The sequence below is a fragment of the Tamandua tetradactyla genome, chromosome 17, assembly GCF_023851605.1.
Source record: "Tamandua tetradactyla isolate mTamTet1 chromosome 17, mTamTet1.pri, whole genome shotgun sequence".
NCBI classification, from domain to species: domain Eukaryota; kingdom Metazoa; phylum Chordata; class Mammalia; order Pilosa; family Myrmecophagidae; genus Tamandua; species Tamandua tetradactyla.
The window spans coordinates 8,077,162-8,101,590 of record NC_135343.1 but is presented as its reverse complement, the minus strand read 5'-3'; the positions used below and the strand labels follow the sequence as shown (position 1 = coordinate 8,101,590).

The following is a 24,429-nucleotide window of genomic DNA, read 5'->3' as shown; positions in this document are numbered from 1 at the left end:
GATATTAAAATAACATATAATTACTGAAATAATTTGGTTGCATGTTTTGTTTATGATACCTTTTCTGATTTTATAGCTCCTGATATACAATAGTACATTGAGTTGCTATCTTCAAAGAAGAATGTGTTGTGATTTTTTTTTCTGCTTGAAGCCTGTCATTTTATAAACACATGTTGTTTTTTTTCGTAATATACTTAAAATTAACAAGACTTAGTGCGGAACAATTGCTGATGGCCGTTAGTTCCTTATAGAAAGATATACCATGAAGCCTCAGTAATACATAATTAAAAGAAATCTTTTTCTAAGAAGTATCAATTTAATAATTTTATAGTTTAACAAATAGTAATTGAGCATGTATGATTTGCAAAGCAGTAATTTCAGGATTTAAATGATATGGTTCCTGACTTTATGGAGTTTATACTACAATTAAGAAACTAGAGCAAGGCAAAATAAAATTCCACAAAACAGTTTAGTGTTATCACTGTTGGAGATCTACATTAATTTAAATGATGCAAATTCTCTTATTTAATAAGGTCTTTAGGAATAATAAATCAATGAGTAGATACTTAGTAATATACGTTCAAAGACATATTTTATAAAATAATTTGTATAGTTTAGTTGTAAGCGTTTCTTTTAATAATACCTTACTTAGTAAACCATTATGGATTGTGAACATGTGTTTAATGAGATATTGTTCTTTAGATATGCTAAAAATAATCTATCCTAGGTTCACAACTTGAAAAATATTTGTACATTGATTCATTGAGGAAATGTTTAAGTGCTAGAGGTACTGTGCCAGGTAGTGGGAAGAAAATAGTGACCAGACAGCACCTGTGTTCAGGGAGCTTATAGTTTAGTAATCAAAAGATAAAGTTCATGGATTTCCAAGTCCAGAAATGTCTAAGAAGGAAAGAGGTATTAACTTATGGTCCTTAATCTATTAATCTCATGTATTCTTCATTCTCGGTTATAGTCTCTTAATTCCTGTTGGTCAGGAATTAAGTTAGAAAAAGTTAGAAAATTTTGCTCTCATTTAAAGGTTATTAATATTGCAGTCATAAGTTAGCTTTTTATTTAAGCAGAAATAAATACGATGATATATCTGGGATTCATGGGCAAAATATATTCTCAATTAGTAATTTGACAAGATATCCTTTAGTTAACCCCTTTAAATACATTTGAATTATACTGGAACTGGGGTGAAAAAAAAAATGGGCTCAGGTACTAAAGCAGTGGGAACTTGAAAGAATATTCCTATAACAAGTTCTAAAGCTGCTTTCCTTAATAGAGTCACTTCCCACTTCCTGGTCAGTGTTTTGACAGTGATATTACTAATATATTATAGCACTTGAAATAACAATAATAATAAAGTAATACTAATAGCTGCTAACATTTATTGAATGTGTACTAGAGTTCAGTTTTATGCTAAATTCTTGGTGAGCTTTGGTTCTTTTAATTATTGCAATATCTTCGAGATAGGCACTTATAAGATAAACTCTTATAACTTGAAAACTCACTGGATGCAGTGTTGTTTTTTTTTAACATACTGTATGATTATATTTATATATTTTTTCCTACCTATATGTATATATTTTTTATATTGGGATCACTTACATCTGTGCATTCTGCTTTGTTTTTCTTTTTTATGAAAAATAGCATATATACAAAAAGCAGTAAATTTCAAAGCACATCATAACAGTTAGTGGTAGGAAAGGTTTCAGAGTTTGGTATGGGTTTCAATTTTAGGTTCTTACTTCTAGCTGCTCTAAGATACTGGAGACTCATATTCATTTGTTAAACTCTACCTTCTACCATCATGTTTGGTCTTCCTCCCACTCTTTAGGGGTATTTGGGCTATACTCATTCTAACTTTTTCATGTTGAAAGGGTCTTTCGATAATATGGGATAGGGGGATAGAACTAGTTGATGTTCTGGAGAGGCTGGCCTCTCTGCATTTCAGGACTTATCTGGATATAGTGTTTTTAACTCTTAGGCATCAACTGTATAATTTTAAAACATGAAATTGTGTAGACTAGAAAAATTATATCACAATTTAATTCACCCTCATCAAGTGCATGATTTTCTGTTTCCAGAAGCAGTGGTGAATGATACTAGTGGTGAAAACAAATCTGGAGCAGCAGACATAGCAGCAAGCCAGCATGTGATGGTCTGTGCGCTCCAGGAACTCGGGAGCCTCGTCCAGAGCCTAAATGCCACTGCCTCTCCGCTTATTCAGGAAGCATCTATAGGTATGCTTTTCAGTCACTGCCTGGAATATTTTCACTGTTTTTAAAAGTCATATTGGGGCCACGGTGGCTCAGCAGGCAAGAATGCTTGCCTGCCATGCCAGAGGACCCGGGTTTGATTCCCGGTGCCTGCCCATGTAAAAAAACAACAAAAAAAATTCAACAAATGGTGCTACAATAGCAGGATACTCACGTGGAAAATAATGAAATGTGACCCTGCCATACAACATACAAAAACAACAAAAAAAGTCATATTGATTTTTAATTCTTGATATCATAATTAGCAATTTAGATCATATGCTAAAAATTGGGTTTTATTAAGTTAATCTTCACTCTGATAGTGAATATTGAATTAAATAAGGTTTTGAGAGACAGAAAGTCATGATAGTTTCTAATAATTAACTAAGATTTGCTGATGATTTTCATTTAATTTTACATTAATATTTATAATTGATTGAATGTAATTGTACTATGTTCTTTGTATAAAATGCTCCATTACAATACTCTAAGAGTGTTTATGCATAATGTATATGTTTTTTGGGAAAGTTCTGAAGTTGTATGTGAAACCATATGATTGTGATTTTAATTATTGTGTTGTATACATTGTCTTTAAGTTCCTGAAATTGTATGACTTTAAAAGGAATTTTTTTTTAGGACTTTTGGAAACTGTGACTTCAGTGCTTCTTCATCCAAGTATGGCTGCTCGACTTGCTGCGGCATGGTGTTTACGCTGTGTGGCTGTGGCATTACCTTTCCAGTTGACACCATTTCTAGACAGGTGTGCAGAACGGCTCAACAACTTGAAGACTTCACCTGAAGCTGTTAGTGGATACAGTTTTGCAATGGCTGCTTTGCTAGGTGGAGTTCATCAGTGTCCTTTGGGTATTCCTCATGCTAAGGGAAAGGTATGACAGAGATCATAGAATGGTAATTGCTATCTTATGAGCTTTAGTCTTTATTGGTGCACCTACTGAATTTAATGTAGGACTGAGTGAACAAATGACAACAGTTTTACTATGGAATTATAAAATATGGTGTTCTGCTAATATGGTAGTAACAGACCCTTATTAAAATTTTTTTTTTTTTCACATGGGCAGGCATCGGGAATCGAACCTGGGTCCTCTGGCATGGCAGGCAAGCATTCTTGCCTACTGAGCCACCGTGGCCCGCCCCCTAATTAAAATTTGATATTTAATTCTGATATATAATAGTTTTTTTCCTGCATATGGTATTTAAATTTTTATTTTATTTTAGTGGAAAAAGCACCTTGTAATATTTATTTCAAAATCAGAGCTTTTCTTTAAATAAAAACGCTCTGTTAAAATTCAGAGATGTTAGGAGAATATGGTTTCGATAGGGGCCATATTTACCATTTTAATACATAAAAATTGAAAGCAGTTTTAAACAGTTAAACTTTTTCCGTATTCTTTTGTAATTGAGGAAATAAAGATACTGTACTTTATATTGCTATCATAGTTTTCTTTTCGAGAACCAAAGTGTTTACCTAAATATTATTTACAACTTTACATAGGCACATTGGAGCCAGATTTTTAAATTTCCTCTATTTCTGCTATACCAGACCTAAGTCCATTCATTGCCTTGAGTTCCATAGCTACCACTTGATTCTAGGCTTCCACCTCCCTGGGCCATGCAATTTTCCTTTGTCTTCTGTCTTAGACTGCAAGCTCCATAGCTTAGCTTAATGGCATATGCATAGTAGGAATTCAGCAAATCATTTTGAATATAGTATAATAGTATCAATAATAATACATTTATAAGTGGTTGCATCAGTTAGCATTGGTCTGAGTGCTTAGTGTGTATTAGTTCATTTTGCCCTTGTAGCAATCGTATGAGGTTGGCTCTCCTATTATTCTGTTTTACAAATGAGGAAACTGAAGTAGAGAGGTTAATTTGCCCCAGTTCAAAAAGCTAGTAAATGGCTGAGCAGTCTGATTCTAGAGCCCGCTCATAACCGCTACGCTGTTCTGAGTCTCGTCCAGAGTTATCATTGGGATTGGGATCTCTCTTGATGTTGCCTCTTTGAGTACATATTAAAAAAAGGACAACTGTTTAAGTAAAGCATGTTATTTTCCTATTTGTCTACTTAACTTTAAATAAACTCCAATTTTAAACTTCTCTCGCAGATGGTAGTGAGTATTGCTGAAGATCTTTTACGAACTGCTGCCCAAAATAGCAGGCTCTCTTTACAGCGCACCCAAGCTGGATGGCTTTTACTTGGAGCCCTTATGACTTTAGGTATAATAATGTTTGAGGAGGATGTTGTCTTATTTGCTGTCAGTTGACTATAAAACAAATTCCATTTAACATTTATTAAGCTTCACATTCAAGACTTTGAGGTTGTAAAATGGTAAAAATGTTTTTCCATCATTTGGTAGTAAATTTATCTTTTTGATAATTTCTGTTGAAGTACATTTAATTACAAAGTTGCAAATTTTTATCTTTAACATAAGAATAGCCATTGTCTACCTGATTAGCTAATTAGAGATGAGAGTATGGGGGGAGGGATGGGGAGGGAGTCTATCTTCAAAGTATGCAAATATGTGATTTTACTGGGGTGATAAAGTCAAGTTTAAATGACATTGTTGGTGTTGCTTTTTTGGGGGATTACTCTTATTTGCATCACTTTCCTAAATAGTGTGCCAAATCTGGGATGCAGGTCAGATTTAGCATTGTGCATAGGACAGAAATATATAATAATCATTCTGATGAGCTTTATCTACTTTTTAGTCCACATATTTAGCTTCCACTGCAAAAAGCATGTGTGTGTGCATTATAAAGTGTCTTACCATTTTAAGCATCTACCTTTTGGAAATTATACTCTGACCTTGTTTTCTTTCCTAAAGAAAATGTAAGTGGTGACTCTTTTCCAGCAGTTTATGTTCAGTATGTTAAGTGGTATGTTAAATACATTCCTTAGCTATATAAATATGCGTTCCTAGTTCTGAATATACTTGTCCTATAAAAAATTAAGTTAAACATATAAATTACCCCAAAAATGGAGTAGTATATGAAAGGGGGGGGTGTATATTTACACATATACATATAGACATATACGTTTATAGAAAAACTTTTCGTAGTGTGCCCCAGATATATTTTATCACTGAGACTACGTAATCCACCATTCTAAAAATAGTTGGGTATTTGAAAAAACATTTTTTGTTTATTTTCTATTTGAATGCTAAAAATATTGATACATTTTTAAGTTAATTTTATTATGTTCTATTAGATATATATTTTACATAGTAAATAAACACTTTGGACATTATGTTAACTTTATAGATACAGATAGTGTGAAATGACAGTGATAGTGTAGGCTTGTGTAAAACTTTTTTTTTCTAACTTTTGTTTGTAATGCATGTTACACATATATGGTTCTGTGTTATTATTCTCTTGCTTAGGACCCTCTGTTGTTCGTTACCACCTGCCCAAGATGTTGTTATTGTGGCGAAATGTTTTCCCTCGTTCTTTAAAGGAATTGGAGGCTGAGAAGGCCAGAGGAGATTCTTTTACCTGGCAGGTAACACTGGAAGGTCGTGCTGGAGCTTTGTGTGGTAAGAACTGAAGGGATTGCACTTTCAGAATATTATTGTATTAATAAAATATTTATAAAGTGAAGGAAAATTATTTCAAAATTTTACTTTAATGATAAATTCATAGATCTTTAGATTTGGAAAGAAACTTTATAAATAATGTAATCCAGTTTACTCATTTTGAATTAAAAAAACAAAGCTGAGGTTTTGAGAAGCTGATTAGAGTTGATGGTAGAATAGGAGCTAGAATCCAGGCTTCTTAGTTATACCTATTACAGCCTACCTGTCCACCTGTTAGAGAGGCCTGGTTTATCAAGTAAAAACCCCTAGCAGGTATTTAAAGGAAAAAGAGACTCAGGATTATCAAAGTTATTTGCAGTTCCTCTTTTCATAGTGGAAGAATTGCTGTTTTCTCATTATCATATATACGAAGGTTTAAACTTTTCCCGAACATTAGCATAACAAAAATGATGGATGAAGTTGTTTTTGTTAGGGAGTCAGCTTTGTTTCTTTGGGCGACTAGAGTTACTCTGGGCGACCCTGTTCTTTAATTTATCTAGGAGAACTTTCTCGAGACTGTGGGGAAACCCTCATAAGGGCAGCAGGTCACGATGTCAGTTTTGCTCCCACATAGCTAAGAGCTGTTTTAGTCCTAGCTCTCTTGTTAAAGAGCCAGTAAAGATATTCATTCCTTGGACCTTTTGTCCACTTTTGGTTCTGTCTTCAAGTTGCTTTTTTTATAGTCATCTGAATTTATTTGGGGTTATAGTCCTCTGAATTCCCCCTCTCAGAAATCTCCCTAACACGTATCTCCCATCCTTCCATTTCTGCTTATCTGCCTTTCTTTTAGCCTTTTGTAATGATTTTCACTATAGTTGCAATTGTTTCCTCTTTTTGTTTGATCTGGTTTCAGATCCTTGTATTTTATTATAAATGGGTACTATAGGTACCATTATCTTTATATAATTTTATAAATTTATTCTCACAAAATCTCCAAATCTGTCCTTTTAAAATTTTTATCTAGCAATGAGAAGTTTTGTTGCACATTGTCCTGAGCTCCTGACTGAGGATGTGATTAGAAAATTGATGACCCCTATTGAATGTGCCATGACTATGATGTCACAGTAAGTATTCAATTATGAAACATTAACATCCTATTTTATATATAATTCTGTCATGGTTTGTACTTCACTCTAGAATGTATATAGGAAACTATATTTTTGTAAAAGGACTTAAAAATTATAATATTTATGTGGATTGATATACACTTGGATTTTTAACACCTTTATTGAGATATAATTCACATACCATACAGTTCACCAGTTTAAATTGTACAGTTCAGTAGTTTTTAGTATATTCACAGATATGTGCAGTCATCACCACAGTCAATTTTAGAATATTTTCATCTCCTCAAAAAGAAATCCCCTAAGTAGATTGAAGTACTAGTGGTCATTGAGAGGGAGGGGTAAGGGTATGGTATGTATGAATTTTTTCTTTTTTATTTCTTTTTCTGGAGTGATGCAGATGTTCCAAAAAATGATCATGGTGATGAATACTCAACTATGTGATGATATTGTGAGCCATTGATTGTACACCATGTATGGAATGTTTGTATGTTAAGAATATTTGTATGTTTAGATGTTGTCTTATCAATAAAAATATTTAAAAAAGAAAGAAAGAAATCCCCTAAGTGCAGTACACAGTAGTGAAATTGGATCTAATAATGGAGGAAAAAAGACCCGGAAGGATATTATTGAGACGTGAAAACATTGGAGTTTAGAGTGGAAGCTTTATGTCAGTATAAAATTTCTTTGAATATTGTACTTAAGGTGGTTACATACATGAATCTTTGTTCTTAGGAAATATACATGGTAGTATTAAATGTTCAAGAAGCATGATAAATATATTGCAAGCATGATTTATACATCTCAAATGCTTAGAAAATATCTAAATAGATAGACAGGCAGGCAAATAGAAAGTAAGATGCAGCAAATACAGCACAATGTTAAAAGTTCATGGATCTCAAAAGGCTGTTCAAGTATTAAACTGCATTCCCATGGGTGTGAACCCATTATAAAAAGAACATTTAAAGATGTTATTATTAGTTAGACTTATTTGTGAATAGGATCTTCGAAGGTCCCTGTTTAGATGAGGCCAAATTGAATCAGGGTGGGCCTTAATTCATATGACTGATATCTTTATAAAGAGAAGAAATCTAAACAGAGATGCAGGTGACTGAGCAGAAGTAGAAGCCAGAAAGAGAAACCATATGACAGAGACAGAGATGCAAGCTAAGGAACCCACGTATTACAGCACCAGAATGCTATGGGCCTGGGGAAAGCAGGGCCTACAAAGACCTTAATTTTGGACTTCTGGCCTCCAAAACCATGAAACAATTAATTCCCATTGTTTAACTCAACACATTGTGTGGTATTTTGTCATAGCAGCCTTGGCAAAACAAGACACCAGTTTTAGCCACAATTAAAGCAAACATGTCTAATTTAAAAAAAAAAAAAACGTTTGTGGACCTGACTATTTGGGTAGGATTATGTCGGAGTTTTCTGTATGGTTTTTTGTATTATTTTGCAATTATCCTGTAAGTTTGAAATTATTTCAAAATTTAAAGTTTAAGAATGAAAAAACAAACCTTGTATTCTTTATCGCCCTCTCTACACCCCTTCTACCGACCCTGCACTGAGCAACAACTAATTTATTTTCTGTTTCTATAGATTTTTTTTCATGCAGTCCCAAAGGGGCACTGTTTCTATAGATTTTTTTTATTCTGAACTTCCATACGAATGGGAATCATAGTCTTTTATGACTGGCTTCTTTTCCTTAGGATAAGGTTTTCAAGGTTTATAACATGTAGCATTCCTTTTTGTGGCTGAATAATATTCCATTGTATGGATATACCACATTTGGTTTATCTACTGATTGGTTGATGGACATTTGGGTTGTTTCCACTTTTTGCCTATTGGGAATAATGCTACAAATTTTTGTGTGGATATGTGAGTTCATTTCTCTTGGTCATACGCTTAGGAGTGGGGTCATAAAGTATGTTAATTGTTTCAGAAACTGCCAAACCATTTTTACATTCCCATGAGCAATGTATGGAGGTTCTGATTTTCTGCATCTTTGCAACACTTACTTGATACCCCCCATTATTTATTTTTATTTATTTTTGTCTTTATTTTCTTATATGTACATACACTGGATAAAGGGAGTGTCAGTCACAAGGTTTCACAGTTACATGGCCGCACCGTAAAAGCTATGTAATTATACAGTCATCTTCAAGAATCAGGGCTATTATAATTCAGTGGGTTCCCTCTAGCTATTCCAATATACCAAAAACTGAAAAGGGATATTTCTATAATGCATAAGAACAACCTCCAGAATAACCTTTCAACTCTGTTCGAAATCTCCCAACCACAGAAACTTTACTTTGTTTTATTTCTCTCCCCACTTTTGATCAGGAAGTCTTTCTCAAGCCCATGATGCCAGGGCCAGGTGCATCCCTGGGAGTCAGGTCCCACTTTACCAGAGAGATTTGCACCCCTCAGAGTCATGTGTCACATAGGAGGAAGGGCAGTTTTTCTTAGTATGACTCAAATTTTTGCCGACGCGTAGGCATCTGATTTCCTTGCTTAGTTTATTCTGGAGGTCATTTTAACTCTTTTACCTAGGGTTTTCTGGTTGGTCTGCTTTGTTCTCTATCTGGTCTTTGGCATTCAGTTCAACTCTTCTAGACTTCTCACATAGTTTCGTTTAACGGGTCAGAATTTTTTAGCTCTTGTTTTTATGGTTCTTGCTCTGCCTTTTTTGAGGAGGGTCTCCCCAGAGATGATCAGCCCCATCAGATTCTCCCAGACAAGGCAGGCCCAGGTCTCAAGAGAGTGTCCTCAGTATCAAGTTTCCCTGAGGGTGAGACCCAGCAGGTTGTCTCACTTTCCTGTGGAGCTTCTAGAATCTGTGCATTTCCTATTCCCTCTGTCAGATGGTGCTTATCAACCCACAGCTCCCCACTGGTATAAAGTGTGGAGCCTTTAATTCTTAGCTTGCCGAGGGTGTGGTTGAGACGGAGGCTGAGGGGAAGGCAAGTTCAAGCTGTTTCTGGAACCCAGCACCTGGGGTCTGAATGCTCTTAAGGAGGACAGCCACTTGAGCTGGGCCCAGCCCACCTGTTCTTGGGGAAGATAAACCTTTTAGGGAATCATCTCCTTCACTTGATTTATTACTTTGTCTCTCAGACCTTTCTTAACTCCACCCTTGTCTGAGTCAGAACTGACAATTGAAAATTCCTGAGGCTTTCTTTAATGAGCTATTCAGAATACTTTGGAAAAGGAAAAAACAAAGAAAAGAAAAAAAAAAGTAGAGAGAAATAAAAAATAAGATAAAATTCCTCTTTAGAGCCATTCCCCAATCCCCAAGGTTCGCAAATCATGAGCCAGAGTTGGTACCTGGCTCTTGTATGCACAGACCTTTTCCAGTATTCTGAGCTCAGCTGCCTCCATTTTTTTTTCTTCCTTAGCCCCACCTCCTCTCTGCCAGGGTTACTCTCCTGCTTCCTCTGGCTTTGTCTGTACTTGGAGTTTATATTTAGCAGTCCAGATTTGTTAGTTAAAACTGTGGTTAGAGCTAGGTTGAACTGCCTTTCCTTACTTCTAGTAGTAAGGGCTTCTTTTTCCCATGGGAAATTTTCTCCAAACTGAGCCTACCATACCAGTGGGGGTGGGGTCCCAGCCTCCAGAGATTGGGGGCTTTACTTACAGTTCTGTGTTACAGTCTCATCCCAAATACCACCCTTCTACCAACACCTTGCATTGGTAGTGAAACATTTATTACAACTGATGACGGCACATTTTTATAATTGTGCTATTGTTTAAAATCCATGGTTGAGTTTAGGGTTCACTATTTCATTTGTGTAGTGTAGATTCATAGATTTTTTTTTAATTTTTATACTCTATATACCATATATACAGTCTTAACATTCCCTCTTTTAATCATATTCACATGTGTTTCAGTGCTGTTAATAATATTCATATTGCTGTTCATAATATTGTGCTACCATCATCACCATCCGTTCCCAAAACATTTCTGTCATTCCAGATAGGAACCCTGTACATTTGTTGAAAAGACTGTTCTTGTCCCATTGAATGATCTTGGCGTCCTTTTCAAAAATCAGTTGACTATAGGGGTATGGAAATACAGTCATAGTTTAAAATGTTTGTGTTACTAAAGGTAAAGGTCACAAAATAAAGTAAAATGAAAATGTGATACTTGTCAGTGTACCCTTAAAGTAATTGATTCATTGCTGAAAAAATTTTATAAATAATGCACTTTCTAGTAAGTTGATACCAACTATTCTTTTGATATTTTAGCATTCCATCTGTAATTAAAGCCCATGGAGCTCATCTGAAAGCTAGTGCTGCAATGGTCCGTTTAAGACTTTATGATATCTTGGCTTTGTTACCACCAAAAACTTATGAAGGTAATAAAATATTCAGTATCTGATAAAAAAGTTTTCAATATTTCTTTCCAATTCTTTACAGTGTTACAGACTTCTGGTGAAAGCTTCCCCACTGGCTCAGTTTTCAGCGGAAGGCAACCATTTTATTTTTCTGCGTATATGGTATTTACCACATTGACCACATACTGTGTTCTAGGCAGTGTTCTAGGACTCACGTGTATTCGCTTCTTTGACTAGGATTACCACAAGCCTATGAGACAATTACCTCTGTTTTATAAATAAAGAATTTTGGGTACAGAGAGGTAAAGTAACAAATTATAGAGCTGGTATGTGGCAGAGCTTGGATGCAAACCCACCTGGTTTATCTTCAAAGTCCTGAACTTGTACAATGCATATTGTAGTGCAACCAGTAATTTAGGAATCCAGAGGTGGAAAAGTAATGTACTTTGCAGAAATCAAGTATTGTGTGAAATGTTAAAATATAATAAACCATTAATTTGTATTCAGTTATAATTGAACAATTAATACAAAGTAATAATAATGTCACATTTAATTCAATAAAGAATCTTTCCTGTTTGTATTTTTTGGCTACATTTAATACAATAAAGAATCTTTCCTGTTTGTATTTTTATGGTTACTTTAAATAACTTGAGCTAAAATACTGAATACTATAATAAAAAAGGAAGTTTTATTATTGTATATTAAAACCAGCATTAAATATTTTAGATAGTTTTTTTTAAAGAGACAAGAGACTTATTTTATTCCTGCTGAACACGTTATTATTTTTCATGGGTAATGACTGTAATTTTCATTAACATTATTCTTTTAAACCTGACCAACGTTTTATTTTTTAGGATCTTTCAATGCACTTCTTAGAGAACTGGTAGCAGAATTCACTCTGACTGACAACTCTGCCAACACAACGACATCCCTCCTCAGGTCCCTCTGCCATTACGATGATAGTGTTCTTCTTGGTTCCTGGCTGCAAGAAACTGATCATAAATCGATTGAAGATCAGGTAGTTAACCATACAGGGAAAGGAAGTATTGGCTTAATCTAAAACATTCTTACTGCCGTCAAAAACATTGTAGACGAACACTTAATTTCATTTAGCTTTCTTACACACTTAAAGATTGCTTCCTGGTGGTAGATTAATAGTGATAAAAAGATAAATGCAATAATTAGAATTTGATGACTTGTTTTTATTCAGTTTTCTTTGTGTTTATACATCCTATGTGGCTATGCAAAGATCATTCTTTTTTTTTCAAAGATCATTCTTAATCTGGCTTTTTGGTTACTGTTGTTTTGTTTTGATTTAGTTTGTTTTCTGACAGGTTGGAGAGCCATGGGAGTTAGTGGATTGACGCATTTTGAATTTTTTTGTCTACTGAATATGTTATGTCTTATCTTTTTTTTTTTTTTGCATAGGTGGGTACCAAGAATCAAACCCAGTTCTCTGGGGCATGGCAGGCGAGAACTCTGCCTGCTGAGCCACTGTGGCCCGCCCTCTTATCTCTTATATATATTTTTTTATAGAAGTGACTCAAGTCCTCTTTTCTTTTTTTTTTTTACGTGGGCAGGCACCGGGAAATGAACCCGGGTCTCCAGCATGGCCTGTGAGAACTCTGCCACTGAGCCACCATTGCCTGCCCTAAAGTCCTCTTTTAAAGAAATTTTTTGGGTTTTTGGGTTTGTTACTCCAGATATTTTATTTAAGGTGGGTAGTGTAAAATGTGTGGTTTCAGAATGAACAAGTTTTTTATTAAGATTGTGTAAGCTGTTACTGATGACTTTGTTTTAAATGGCCAGATTATATTTGAATTTGATTAAAATAAATATTTTAATAATTTTAGATCCAGTCATTTCCTTTTTGTTTTGCTTTTTCTCCTTCTTCCTGTACTCTATTCTTCATGCCTAATACTGAATAAATTTCCTAATAAGAACTTTGAGTGATTTTTCAGTTGTTCTTTTGCAGCTCCAGCCAAACAGTGCCTCTGGAAGTGGAGCCCTGGAACATGATCCGTCCTCCATCTATTTGCGAATACCTGCTGGAGAAGCTGTGCCTGGTCCTCTTCCTCTTGGAGTCTCAGTCATTGATGCCTCCGTGGCTCTTTTTGGTGTAGTATTTCCTCATGTTTCATATAAACACCGGTTAGTATATAGTCAATGAGGTAATTTCAGTTAAATATAAATTACATTCAAACTGATTTTCCCATACCAGTTAACTTTGTAATAAAGTGAATTATTACTTAAACAAAAGTCTCATGAATTTAATAATTTAAGTGATATATAAGTAATAAAATAAATTGCATGAACATTCCACATGATTTGAAATCTGATTTGGCTCTCTGTACAAGCATCCCCTGGTATCCATTGCGTTGTCGGCTTTGTCATACACAACAAAATTTTAATTATAATAATTTATTTAATGATTCGTAAGTAGGTTTTTGAATTAGGTATCAATTTGCTTAGGTTTGTGTTTTTGTTACTGAAGAAATAAATGGGTGAGACATCTACTTCCTGATAGCCTTTGTCTGTCAGATGGTTCATGTCTGGAACCTGAGAAATGAAGGTAATCAGTTCTTTTTCTCATGGGGGAGATTTTTGTTTGCTATATGCCCATAGACAGTTTGCCTAATTTTAGTAGGCATTTTTCATATTTATGATGATTTTCCTAAACAGTAATTCAACAAAGACGAATTAGTGCAAGAATTTCACAGATAACTAAAAGTATATTACAAGATATGTCTTAAAAACACTGTTGTATGTATACATAAAAGATAACCTCTTTAAATTTGTAGGCCACATGATTAGTTGCTTTTTAATTTAAATGAAAAAAGATAAATATTAAATTTTACTCTACCCAGATTTCATTAACAACATTAGTTCGCCACATAAATGTTAAAGAACAGTAAAAGTGAAAAAAAGCTAAAAAAAAAAAAAAACACTGCTTTAATGTTCTTGTTTTAATTTTAAATCTAGGGCTGTCTGGGCCTAAGTGGTCCTGAAAGAAAACATGCTAGAGGGTAATGGTGGTTATTTCTACTTAAGTAACTCTTTCTTACTATTTTTTAATTTTTTGCAGTAAATATTTTATAATAAGGTAAAAAAAAGAAAGGATATTTTAAACATAGATATATATTTGAGCTTGGGTCTAAGCAAATGATGCTTAATGGTGGTCTTGGAGACCATGGGTGTCCTCTTACGTGTGCACTTGTTTTAGCAGTAAGTAATGCTGTGCTCTTTCACCCATAGCAGCTGTGGGTCTGTGTCACAGCAGGGGGAAAAGTAGTCAACTTTAGCCCCAAGTAATTCTAACTGGCTTTCAATGCTGAGGCTAGATTATTAGTTCCCAGGTGATTTTTGGCTTATGGCCTGTTATCGCTTAAGTGTAAGTCCTCATAAAGACCTTAGAGAGATTTTAGTTTTGTACTTTAGGTCACAATTATCTTACTGCTAAACCCAACTTCCCTGGATTCCTTTGCGCACCCCTTTTCTCTTTTAAAAGAATCTGAAATGATCTCCCTCTCTCTTATCAGAAGGATCTAAAAGGCCATAATTGTTTGTTGTTGCTGTTACGCTGTCTCAGTTTTTTTTAAATTTGAGATAATATGTAAGCTGCCTTTCTTGGGTTTTTTTGCACATAAAACTTTTTGCCAAACCTAAACCTTTTTAAAAATCTCTCATTTAGCTTCCAAGGATAACCCGTGAGGTACTATTTTCTTCTGTGTATGAGTATTTAAAAAAAAAAATTATGCCACAGTTTTTATTCCCAACTTAGAAATCTTTCACACAGATGATTAAGACTTGTTGCATTCAGGAAATCTTGAGCACCTATTATTTGCCAGGCACTTTGCTGGATGCTGTTCTTAATGTTGACAACCATGGCCGTTATGACCTTATTTTGCTGAATGAAACTGAATTTTTGTTCTCTTGTTTTGTTGTAATTAAAAATCATAGACCCAAATATTGATTCAGTAGAAGGAGATCTTATCTAGAACAGTTCTAGGACTGAAATAGAAAAGAGACAGTGTGGGGCATTATTTACTAAATAATTGGCTTGTCCTCTTCTTATCTCTGTTTTTTTGAGCCATTTTTGAAGAATTATCATTAATGTGATCTTTATTCTATTATTTTAGATTGCAAATGTTGGATCACTTTGCTGAATGTGTTAAACAAGCCAAAGGTGTCCGTCAGCAGGCCGTACAACTTAATATATTTACTGCTGTTCTTAGTGCACTAAAGGTATATTTCCTTTGAAATGCAAGAAACATTTTGAAATAGGATTTTTTTAGCAACAAGCTCAATTTATTGCAATGATCTTTTTTTAAAATTTGTTTTATTTATTAAATATACCAACATACAAATACAAACATTCTTACCATATGATCATTCCATTCTACATATATAGTCAGTAATTCACAGTATCAACACATAGTTTTATATTCATCATCATGATCATTCCTTAGAACATTTGCATCATGGAATAGGATTTTAATTAATGCATTAATAAGCAAGCATATATAGACTATTCTTAAATTTATATGAATGTCACTTGATAACTGTTTTCATATTAGCTTCATTAAATTACTAGAAACTTTTTATTAGGATCTTTGTAAATTAAATATGTATTTTATATTTTAGTAATTTTACAGTGTTATTAAGATTTGACCCTTCAGATTTTACAAGTGCTAGATAGTTCTTCGGCGTTGTCAAAGATGTCTGATTGATAAAATTCGATATGCTACTGAAGACTAATTAGATATAAGTTTGATTTGTGGTTTAGACCATAAATCACAAGAGGCTGTGCTTTATAGTTGAAAATATTGCATTTGGAGTTTGTGTTCTGGTTTCACTGTTCACTAGGTCTGTGTCTAGTATAATTCCATTAGCATTTCTTGAGCCTCAGTTTCTACTTTAGTGAAGTAGAGTAATAAATATTTGTACAGTACTTTGTTGCCTCTCATGACATATTTGATAACTTTAAAATTTTTCAGCATTGTATTATTATAAGGTATTATTAATGTTTAGAAATAAAATGGCAATAAATACAGGTGTTTAAATAAGCATGTCTTAAGTTATGCTTACCAAACATTGGGGAAAAGAGATGCGATACAGGACATTGATTATAGAAATATAGGCCTATACCATTTACATAACCATTAGTATATGCCATATTTAGATATCATCACCTAATTGTCTAAGTGTTAAAAATAGGGGCGAGGTGATCATGGGAGGAGAGTATTTTGGAGAATAGTGAATCAACTATAATGTACTGATTACTGTTTTCTTCATAGATATGTCTTGGATTTTTGGTCTCCAGTATGTAAATTAAGTTCCAGGGGTAACGGTAGCTAGACCAAGGATAGTAATGTTTGATATTATGAACATACTATGTCAACATTTAATTACTAATTGTTCTCGCCTCATTTAGCCTTTAGATACATGTTAGATCTACTTATTTAACACAGTTGTCTTTTATGGAATTTTTCTATAAGCAAGTCAAAGTTTCACATTTAGGCTTGTTACAGTTATACATTTAAATCAATTAAATTATGGTTTTAATAATAAAGTTTTGTGTATGAAAGCAAGTTTTCAGTATTAGTCTTTGGATAGGTACTCCTAGGAGACTGTTAACTTTAGGACAAATTGAGCTATGATTATGTTATGTATCATGTACTAAACTCATGTTTACCAAAGTGATTGGTGTCAATTTAACGAATATTAATTCTAGGCTTATTAAATGCATGTGAAGGTACGTTGAAAAAAATAATATATGAAGATATATGCATATTTACAAAGATTGCATCCCACTTTTTCCTTTTATTTAATGTATACTATGAATTGTCATTTTTAAAAAAATAAATGCAGGGCTTAGCTGAAAACAAAAGTACTTTAGGACCTGAGGAAGTTCGTAAATCTGCTCTGACATTGGTTATGGGCGCGCTTGACAACCCAAACCCTATCTTACGATGTGCGGCAGGGGAAGCTCTTGGAAGAATGGCCCAGGTTGTTGGAGAAGCAACTTTTATTGCCAGAATGGCCCAATATAGCTTTGACAAGTAAGTAGGTTTCTTTCCCAACAAGTAATTTTCTCATATAGGCAAAGATATCTCATAAGTAATCAGTAATTATTAACTGAATCATAAGTTTTTCACAAGGTCTAGCAAATGACAGTTCTTTCAAAGTGATCTCAATTTTTATTTCAGTAGTGTATTAAATCCTAGTGGTCTAGTGACTGGGAAAGTTTTCATATATTAGATATTTTCAATGTGAAGAAAATTTCTAATCCACCTCCTGAACGTTATATAATGGAATTGAGAAGAATATTGATAGGGAATTCTCTCACCTAGGTTTGCTCATTTAAGGAATACTGTGAAGTCCTACAAATTTCCCCATATTTTCCCTCTTCACTCCATCCTGCCACCTCCAAAATTCTTCTTTCACTTTTGTAATAAGTCATTCATTTTCTAACTGCCACCAAGTTCATCATTTCTTAAATTATCCCTAGGATAGGATAAAGTTAAACATTAGGTTTTAAGTATTTTTTTGCATATTAATTAAAGAGTGATCATAGAGATCCAAGTTAAGTATGATGAACATAATAAAATGCAAATGTTAGTGACTGTCCAGTGAAGAAGTTGTAAATCAAGAGTTTTCAAGAACTGGCACTTAAATTTTGTTAATTATCATCCTTAAATAGAGTATACTTTGAGTAGTCATTATACCAAACTACAGCATTATCATTAATGAGAGAGAAAGAGTAGCAAGCAGCAGTTGTGAAGTAGTAATTTTGAAGAAAAGGTATTTTCTGAAATCTTACATATCCTTGTTTTCATAAATTAATAACAATTTGGCTGGCTGTAGGATAATGCTCCAGTATGTTGTTTGAATCACTTAGGACAATAGGTACAGCCAGAAAATAGTTAAAATATTCCAAGACACTTCTGCAGGTGGCTACTTTTATTTTTAGCAGTAGATTAGCTTTGCTTTTTCCAAGTATTTGTCATTGATTCTGCAGTCACTTTTTGCTAAACATTTTTTAAAAAGATGGAATCAATCCTAGGTATTCAGTTAACAGTTTGTACTTTGTTAATAATAGGTACATTGGGTGTATGTTGCTTTAGAATGCTCTTGAATAGTACCTTTTTTGTTACAAGGGGTTTTAATTTATAAGAATCTTCAATACCTGCAGGAGTATTTCTTTTGTACTCTGGTGGAACACAAAAGTCATTTCATTCATTTTATACCTGTCTTGCAAATGATTTACAAGTATTTTCAGAGCTTAGTTTCATTAGCTTTTTTTTTAATAATTCTATTATAATCAGAAATCAATTATTATATAGATTTTAATTTACTCTTTTTCACATTTTAATATATCAGAAATTGGGATATATCTTATTCTTTACCAATATATAATTAATGACAATTTTAAATCTTTTTTAGTGCTCTATAAAATAATAGTACATTTAAACTTACAGTGATCTGAAATTTGATGGAGTCTGGTTGTATTCTGAAAAATAAAGAGTATTCAGAAATAAATGACTTCAGTTCTCACAATCTTGTCATTTCAGATTGTCTTGAGTATCATCTCTTGCCAATATAATATCTAAATATGAAAACCCAAATCACCCATACAAACAGATATCAGCTATATTTACTCATTAAAATCTTATATTTTCTTAATATTAAGACAAATTCACTTGGAGTCATTTCTATAAGCAGTTCTAGGTCAGTGGGGAGTAGCTTTTAATTGCTTAAGACCCGGTTCAGAAAAAAATAATCTCTGCGTAAAATTTGTTTCCATTCAAATTGAAAATCACTTTGAGATCTCTGGGAAATGCATATACTTAAATCTTCCATCATTTACTTTATTGAATAGATGATTATCACTGAGAACTCATCACTGCTTTTTAGCCTACTATAATGTTACTTTTGAGAAGTAACAATATGTGGGTAGCTTTCTAATGTTTTAGAATTCACAGTTTGCATATATTCTTAACTTCTTTAAATTATTAGTTGATTGTGGATGAAATGATGAAATTTATTAGTTTAAGTAAACATTAAAATATAGCCAGAGACTTCCGGAGAAGATGGCGGCTTAGTAAGACGCACGGGTCTTAGTTCCTCCTCCAGAACAGCTACTAGGGAAGTAGAAACGGTACAGAACAGCTCCCGGAGCCACGACAGAGACCAAGAAGACAGCGTACCCCATTCTGGAATGGCTGACTGGCTGGGAGAACCCGCTGCGGTGAGATCACCAAGGGGCGCGAGCTTTCCCGGGCCGGGGCGGCATCGGCCGGAGTCCCTCCCTCCCTCCTTCCTGGGCTGGCTGGGAGAATTGGACAGGCGATCCCCTCAAGCCGCGGTGGCTGGCGCCCCGCCTCCCACGCGCGGCCCCCCGGACCAGCTGGGAGAATTGGATTGGAGATCCCCCAAGCTGTGGAGACCGGCGACCGGGGTCCTTTCCAAACCGTGGCTTCCCGGTCTGGCTGGGAACGGTGGATAGGCACTCCCCCAAGCCGCGGCGGCCGGCGCCCCCCCGCCACGCTTGGCGCCCCAGGCCGGCTGGGAAATTTGGACAGGCACTCCCTGAAGCCGCGGAGGCCGGCGCCCCCCCACCACGCTTGGCACCCCAGGCCGGCTGAGAAATTTGGACAGGCGCTCCCCCAAGCCGCGGAGGCCTGCGACCCTCCCCATGCACGGATTCCCGGGCTGGCTGGGAGATTCGGATTGGCACTCCCCCAAGCCGCTTCGGCTGGCGACCCCCCCCCACAGCGAGAGTTTTCCAAAGTTAAAGGAGCCACAGCATCTTTTACTGGTGGGACCCGCAGATAGACGAGCGCTACGAGCACCACCTACTGGGCAGGATAAGAAAAACAGAACCCAGAGATTTCACAGAAAAATCTTTCAACCTGCTGAGTCCCACACCCAGGGAAATCTGATTAAATGCCCAGACGCCAGCAGAAGATAATGGATCATGCTCGGAAAATTGAAGATATGGCCCAGTCAAAGGAACAAACCAATAGTTCAAATGAGATACAGGAGCTGAGACAACTAATGCTGAATATACGAACAGAAATGGAAAACCTCTTCAAAAACCAAATCGATAAATTGAGGGAGGGCATGAAGAAGACATGGGCTGAACAAAAAGAAGAAATAGAAAAACTGAAAAAACAAATCACAGAACTTATGGGAGTGAAGGACAAAGTAGAAAAGCTGGAAAAAACAATGGATACCTACAATGATAGATTTAAAGAGACAGAAGATAGAATTAGCGATTTGGAGGATGGAACATCTGAATTCCAAAAAAAAACAGAAACTATAGGGAAAAGAATGGAAAAATTTGAACAGGGGATCAGGGAACTGAATGACATTATGAAGCGCACAAATATACGTGTTGTGGGTGTCCCAGAAGGAGAAGAGAAGGGAAAAGGAGGAGAAAAACTAATGGAAGAAATTATCACTGAAAATTTCCCAACTCTTATGAAAGACCTGAAATTACAGATCCAAGAAGTGCAGCGCACCCCAAAGAGATTAGACCCAAATAGGCGTTCTCCAAGACACTTACTAGTTAGAATGTCAGAGGTCAAAGAGAAAGAGAGGATCTTGAAAGCAGCAAGAGAAAAACAATCCATCACATACAAGGGAAACCCAATAAGACTATGTGTAGATTTCTCAGCAGAAACCATGGAAGCTAGAAGACAGTGGGATGATATATTTAAATTACTAAAAGAGAAAAACTGCCAACCAAGACTCCTATATCCAGCAAAATTGTCCTTCAAAAATGAGGGAGAAATTAAAACATTTTCAGACAAAAAGTCACTGAGAGAATTTGTGACCAGAGACCAGCTCTGTAAGAAATACTAAAATACAGCCAGGATTTTTGCTTATATTAGAAAAGGAAAAAGGTCTAATCAATGATCTAAACTTTCACTTTAAGAATCTAGGCAGAGGGTTCGTTTCCCAGACCACGCACCCCCCCAAAAAAGAATCTAGTCAGAATAAATAAATTAAACATGAGGTAAGCAGAAAGAAGCAAATAAAGATAAAAGCAGAAGTCAGTAAAAGAAAACAGAAAAACAATAGAGAAAATCAGTGTATTATATTCTATTTTAAATTGAATCCCTATTATGTTAGAAGTGGAGAATGGGTAGAAAGAAGTAATGATTTTAATCTTCTCTGATTTCCATAGTAAATCCTCTTTACTTTGTGATGCATAAACTTGTTACAGCTTCAAAGAAATAGAAAAATCAAGCCTTGATGTATAAATCTTTTTTTCAGGTTGAAATCAGCTCGAGATGTTGTGTCTAGAACTGGGCATTCATTGGCTCTTGGCTGTTTGCATCGTTATGTTGGTGGTATAGGCTCCGGACAACACCTGAAAACTAGTGTCAGTATTTTATTGGCTCTAGCACAAGATGGAACGTCCCCTGAAGTCCAGGTATAATATTAATGTTAATTATGAAATTTTAAATAATAATATTTTGAGGAAAATTATTATTATTTGTTATATAAAACAGTAATGATTCTGGTAAGTTGTTAGAAAAAACAAAAAACCTTTCACACTATTTCAGAACAGCTGTTTTGGCTGGTACTTTCCTTTAGAGTTTAGCCCTCCTACCAATGAACCTGAAGTGCAGCCTGAGATGAACACACAAGATCCTTTCTAGTACCTTCTGAGCATGTCTTTTTTCCTGGTATGCTCTAGTGGCCTTAGAAATCCCCCTAAGGATCTGAATGCCCCCTCTTCTCTGTAGGAAACAGTTTTTCTGGCAGGGAGCGCCATTTTCTTAAAACCAGTAACTCTTTGCCTTAGGCCACTGTGGTTGATTATTTCTTATACTGATTTAGTTGTCTGCAAGCTGCTTCTGCCTGCAGGGCATGTTCTAAGAGAGCGATCCAAAGAGAAATGTGTTGGTTCAGCTCTCAGATTGCCAGCAGATAGAATGGCACAGACCAGTGTGCACTTGGGTATGCACATGGGATTATTCTGCTCCCTGAGGAGCAGGACTGAGACCCTGCAATGAAAGCACAGGTTGGCTCCATGCCAAGCTTGGGAGAACATTTGAGAGGGGTCAGCAAGGGCTCAGTGTGGCTTTCCTGCTGTTGAAGTTCCCTTTTCTTGATTTGGCACTCACCCAGCTAATGAAGCCTTTTTACTCTTTTCTGAAGTTTTGGAAAACTTAGATTTGCCAGTTTTTTCTAGTTGTTCAAAGATTTTATGGTGGCTTGAACCCTGGAATGTATCATTCCACCATCTTGGTTACTATAAATCCAGACTGTTTACCATTTTTTAAAGGGATATATTTTAGAGCATTTCTAGATCATTGATTAAAAACTAAAATATTTTTTAAAAAGTTAATATTTTCTCAGAATTTCATTTAAAACCTCAATTCAGTATACTCTAGTTATTCCTACATCTAAAATAAAATTACATTTTATTCCAGACTTGGTCTCTTCACTCACTTGCTTTGATAGTGGATTCTAGTGGCCCGATGTATCGTGGATATGTGGAACCAACATTATCTCTAGTTCTTACCTTGCTTTTGACAGTTCCACCTTCACATACAGAAGTCCATCAGTGTTTGGGTAGATGTTTAGGTGCAATAATAACTACCGTTGGCCCCGAACTACAAGGTAAGTAAATGCATTCGAAATTAAAGAAACTAGTTAATTTTTATCTTTTCTGAATGTTAACATCATGTTGCTTAAAGATATATATATATATATTTTTTTTTTTTTCATGGGCAGGCACCGGGAATCGAACCCGGGTCCTCTGGCATGGCAGGCAAGCGTCCTTGCCTGCTGAGCCACCGTGGCCCAAAGATATTTTTGTAATAATAATTTTTTGTATTGAATTCTTATAATTTATCAAAGACCTCTTTTACATGTGTTGTTTTATTTAATCCTTATCCCACTATGACAATGTTTCTTGAAACTATGAGCAGAGAACTCTAAATGAAATTATGTTTGGACCTCCAGTGTAAACCAAGATAAAAGTTGAGCTCCTTTGGCTTTGAGTACCATCCACTTGTCTTTCTGGGCCTTTGCTTTGCTTTTTTATGGAACTCTAAGGATCAGAATCTACCATAAAGTAGATAGTATTACCTCATTTTTCTATGAGGAAGCAAGCTCAGAGAAGATAAGTGACCAGCCTAGAATTACACAACCAGTGAGTGACAGATTTATGATTCTAAAGCCCATCTTCTTACTGGTCCCATGAAAATAATTCTATCAATTGTTAAATTAAACATTAAAGACATTAAATTATTATGAATTTATCCTGATTATATAAATCACTTTCTGAGTTTTCTCTCTCCTTCCCCCCATCATTTATTAAATTCATTCAGTGGGTCAAGGATTTTGATGTGCATTACCTCATTAAATCTGGCAATCCCAAGTATGCAGTTATTTCTGTTTTAGAGATGAAATACTGAGGCTGAGAGAGGTTAAGAATCATTCCAATATTATTTGTAGCCAGTCAGTGGTTGTAGCCAGAGATCAAACCCAGATTATTTTCCATTGCCTGTATTCACTGTTTTAGTTTCCCAGCTGCTAAAAAAATACCTTATAGTGGTTTGGCTAATGTAATGGGAATATATTGGCTCACGGTTTTGAGGCTACGGAGAAGTCCAAAATCCAGGTGCCACCAAGGCAATGTTTTCTCCCTGACGACTGGCATTCTGGGGCTGGCTCCCTGTGATCCTTGGGTCTTTGCCTCTTCTTTCACATGGTAATGCACATGGCAGTATTTTCTCCTTTTTCTTCTGGATTCTTTTCACTTCCAGCTTCTTACTCCCCTGACTTTCTTTATGTCTGAATTTCATTCTGCGTGTAAAGGGCTCCATAATCTGGATTAAAGCCCAGCCCGATTCATTTGACCACAACTTAACTAAAAATAACTTCTTCCATAAGGTCCTATTTACATTGGACTCACTTCCAAAGGTATGAGGTTAATATAAAGATTAAGAGCAAAACATATTGGCAAAGTCTCTTGTGGAATGGGAGAAAAAATGTGGAACTATTAAACTTTACCACTGGGGAAACCTAAGCCCAACTGAGTCACCTCTGGAGGGCCTCTTTTTTTACTCAGATGTGGCCTCACTCTCTCTAAGCCCAACTCTGCAAGTGAAACCATTGCCCTCCGCCCTACATGGGACAC

At 35.3% G+C, this 24,429-nt stretch overlaps 1 protein-coding gene across 4 annotated transcripts in view; it reads left to right on the top strand.

The window, feature by feature from the left end:
- Positions 1–24,429, top strand: part of HEATR5B (HEAT repeat containing 5B) — a 208,395-nt gene that overhangs the window by 60,968 nt on the left and 122,998 nt on the right. For all 4 annotated transcript variants that reach the window (XR_013164177.1, XM_077133986.1, XM_077133984.1 and 1 more), the window contains exons 9-20: positions 2,094–2,249; positions 2,901–3,151; positions 4,391–4,502; positions 5,666–5,818; positions 6,822–6,921; positions 11,176–11,285; positions 12,119–12,282; positions 13,240–13,415; positions 15,404–15,509; positions 17,136–17,326; positions 21,549–21,708; positions 22,715–22,904. Coding sequence is in view for 3 of the 4 variants with exons in the window: in XM_077133986.1 (XP_076990101.1) it covers positions 2,094–2,249; positions 2,901–3,151; positions 4,391–4,502; positions 5,666–5,818; positions 6,822–6,921; positions 11,176–11,285; positions 12,119–12,282; positions 13,240–13,415; positions 15,404–15,509; positions 17,136–17,326; positions 21,549–21,708; positions 22,715–22,904 (1,869 nt within the window). In the remaining variant the exon portion in view is untranslated. The remainder of the gene's footprint in view (positions 1–2,093; positions 2,250–2,900; positions 3,152–4,390; positions 4,503–5,665; positions 5,819–6,821; positions 6,922–11,175; positions 11,286–12,118; positions 12,283–13,239; positions 13,416–15,403; positions 15,510–17,135; positions 17,327–21,548; positions 21,709–22,714; positions 22,905–24,429) is intronic.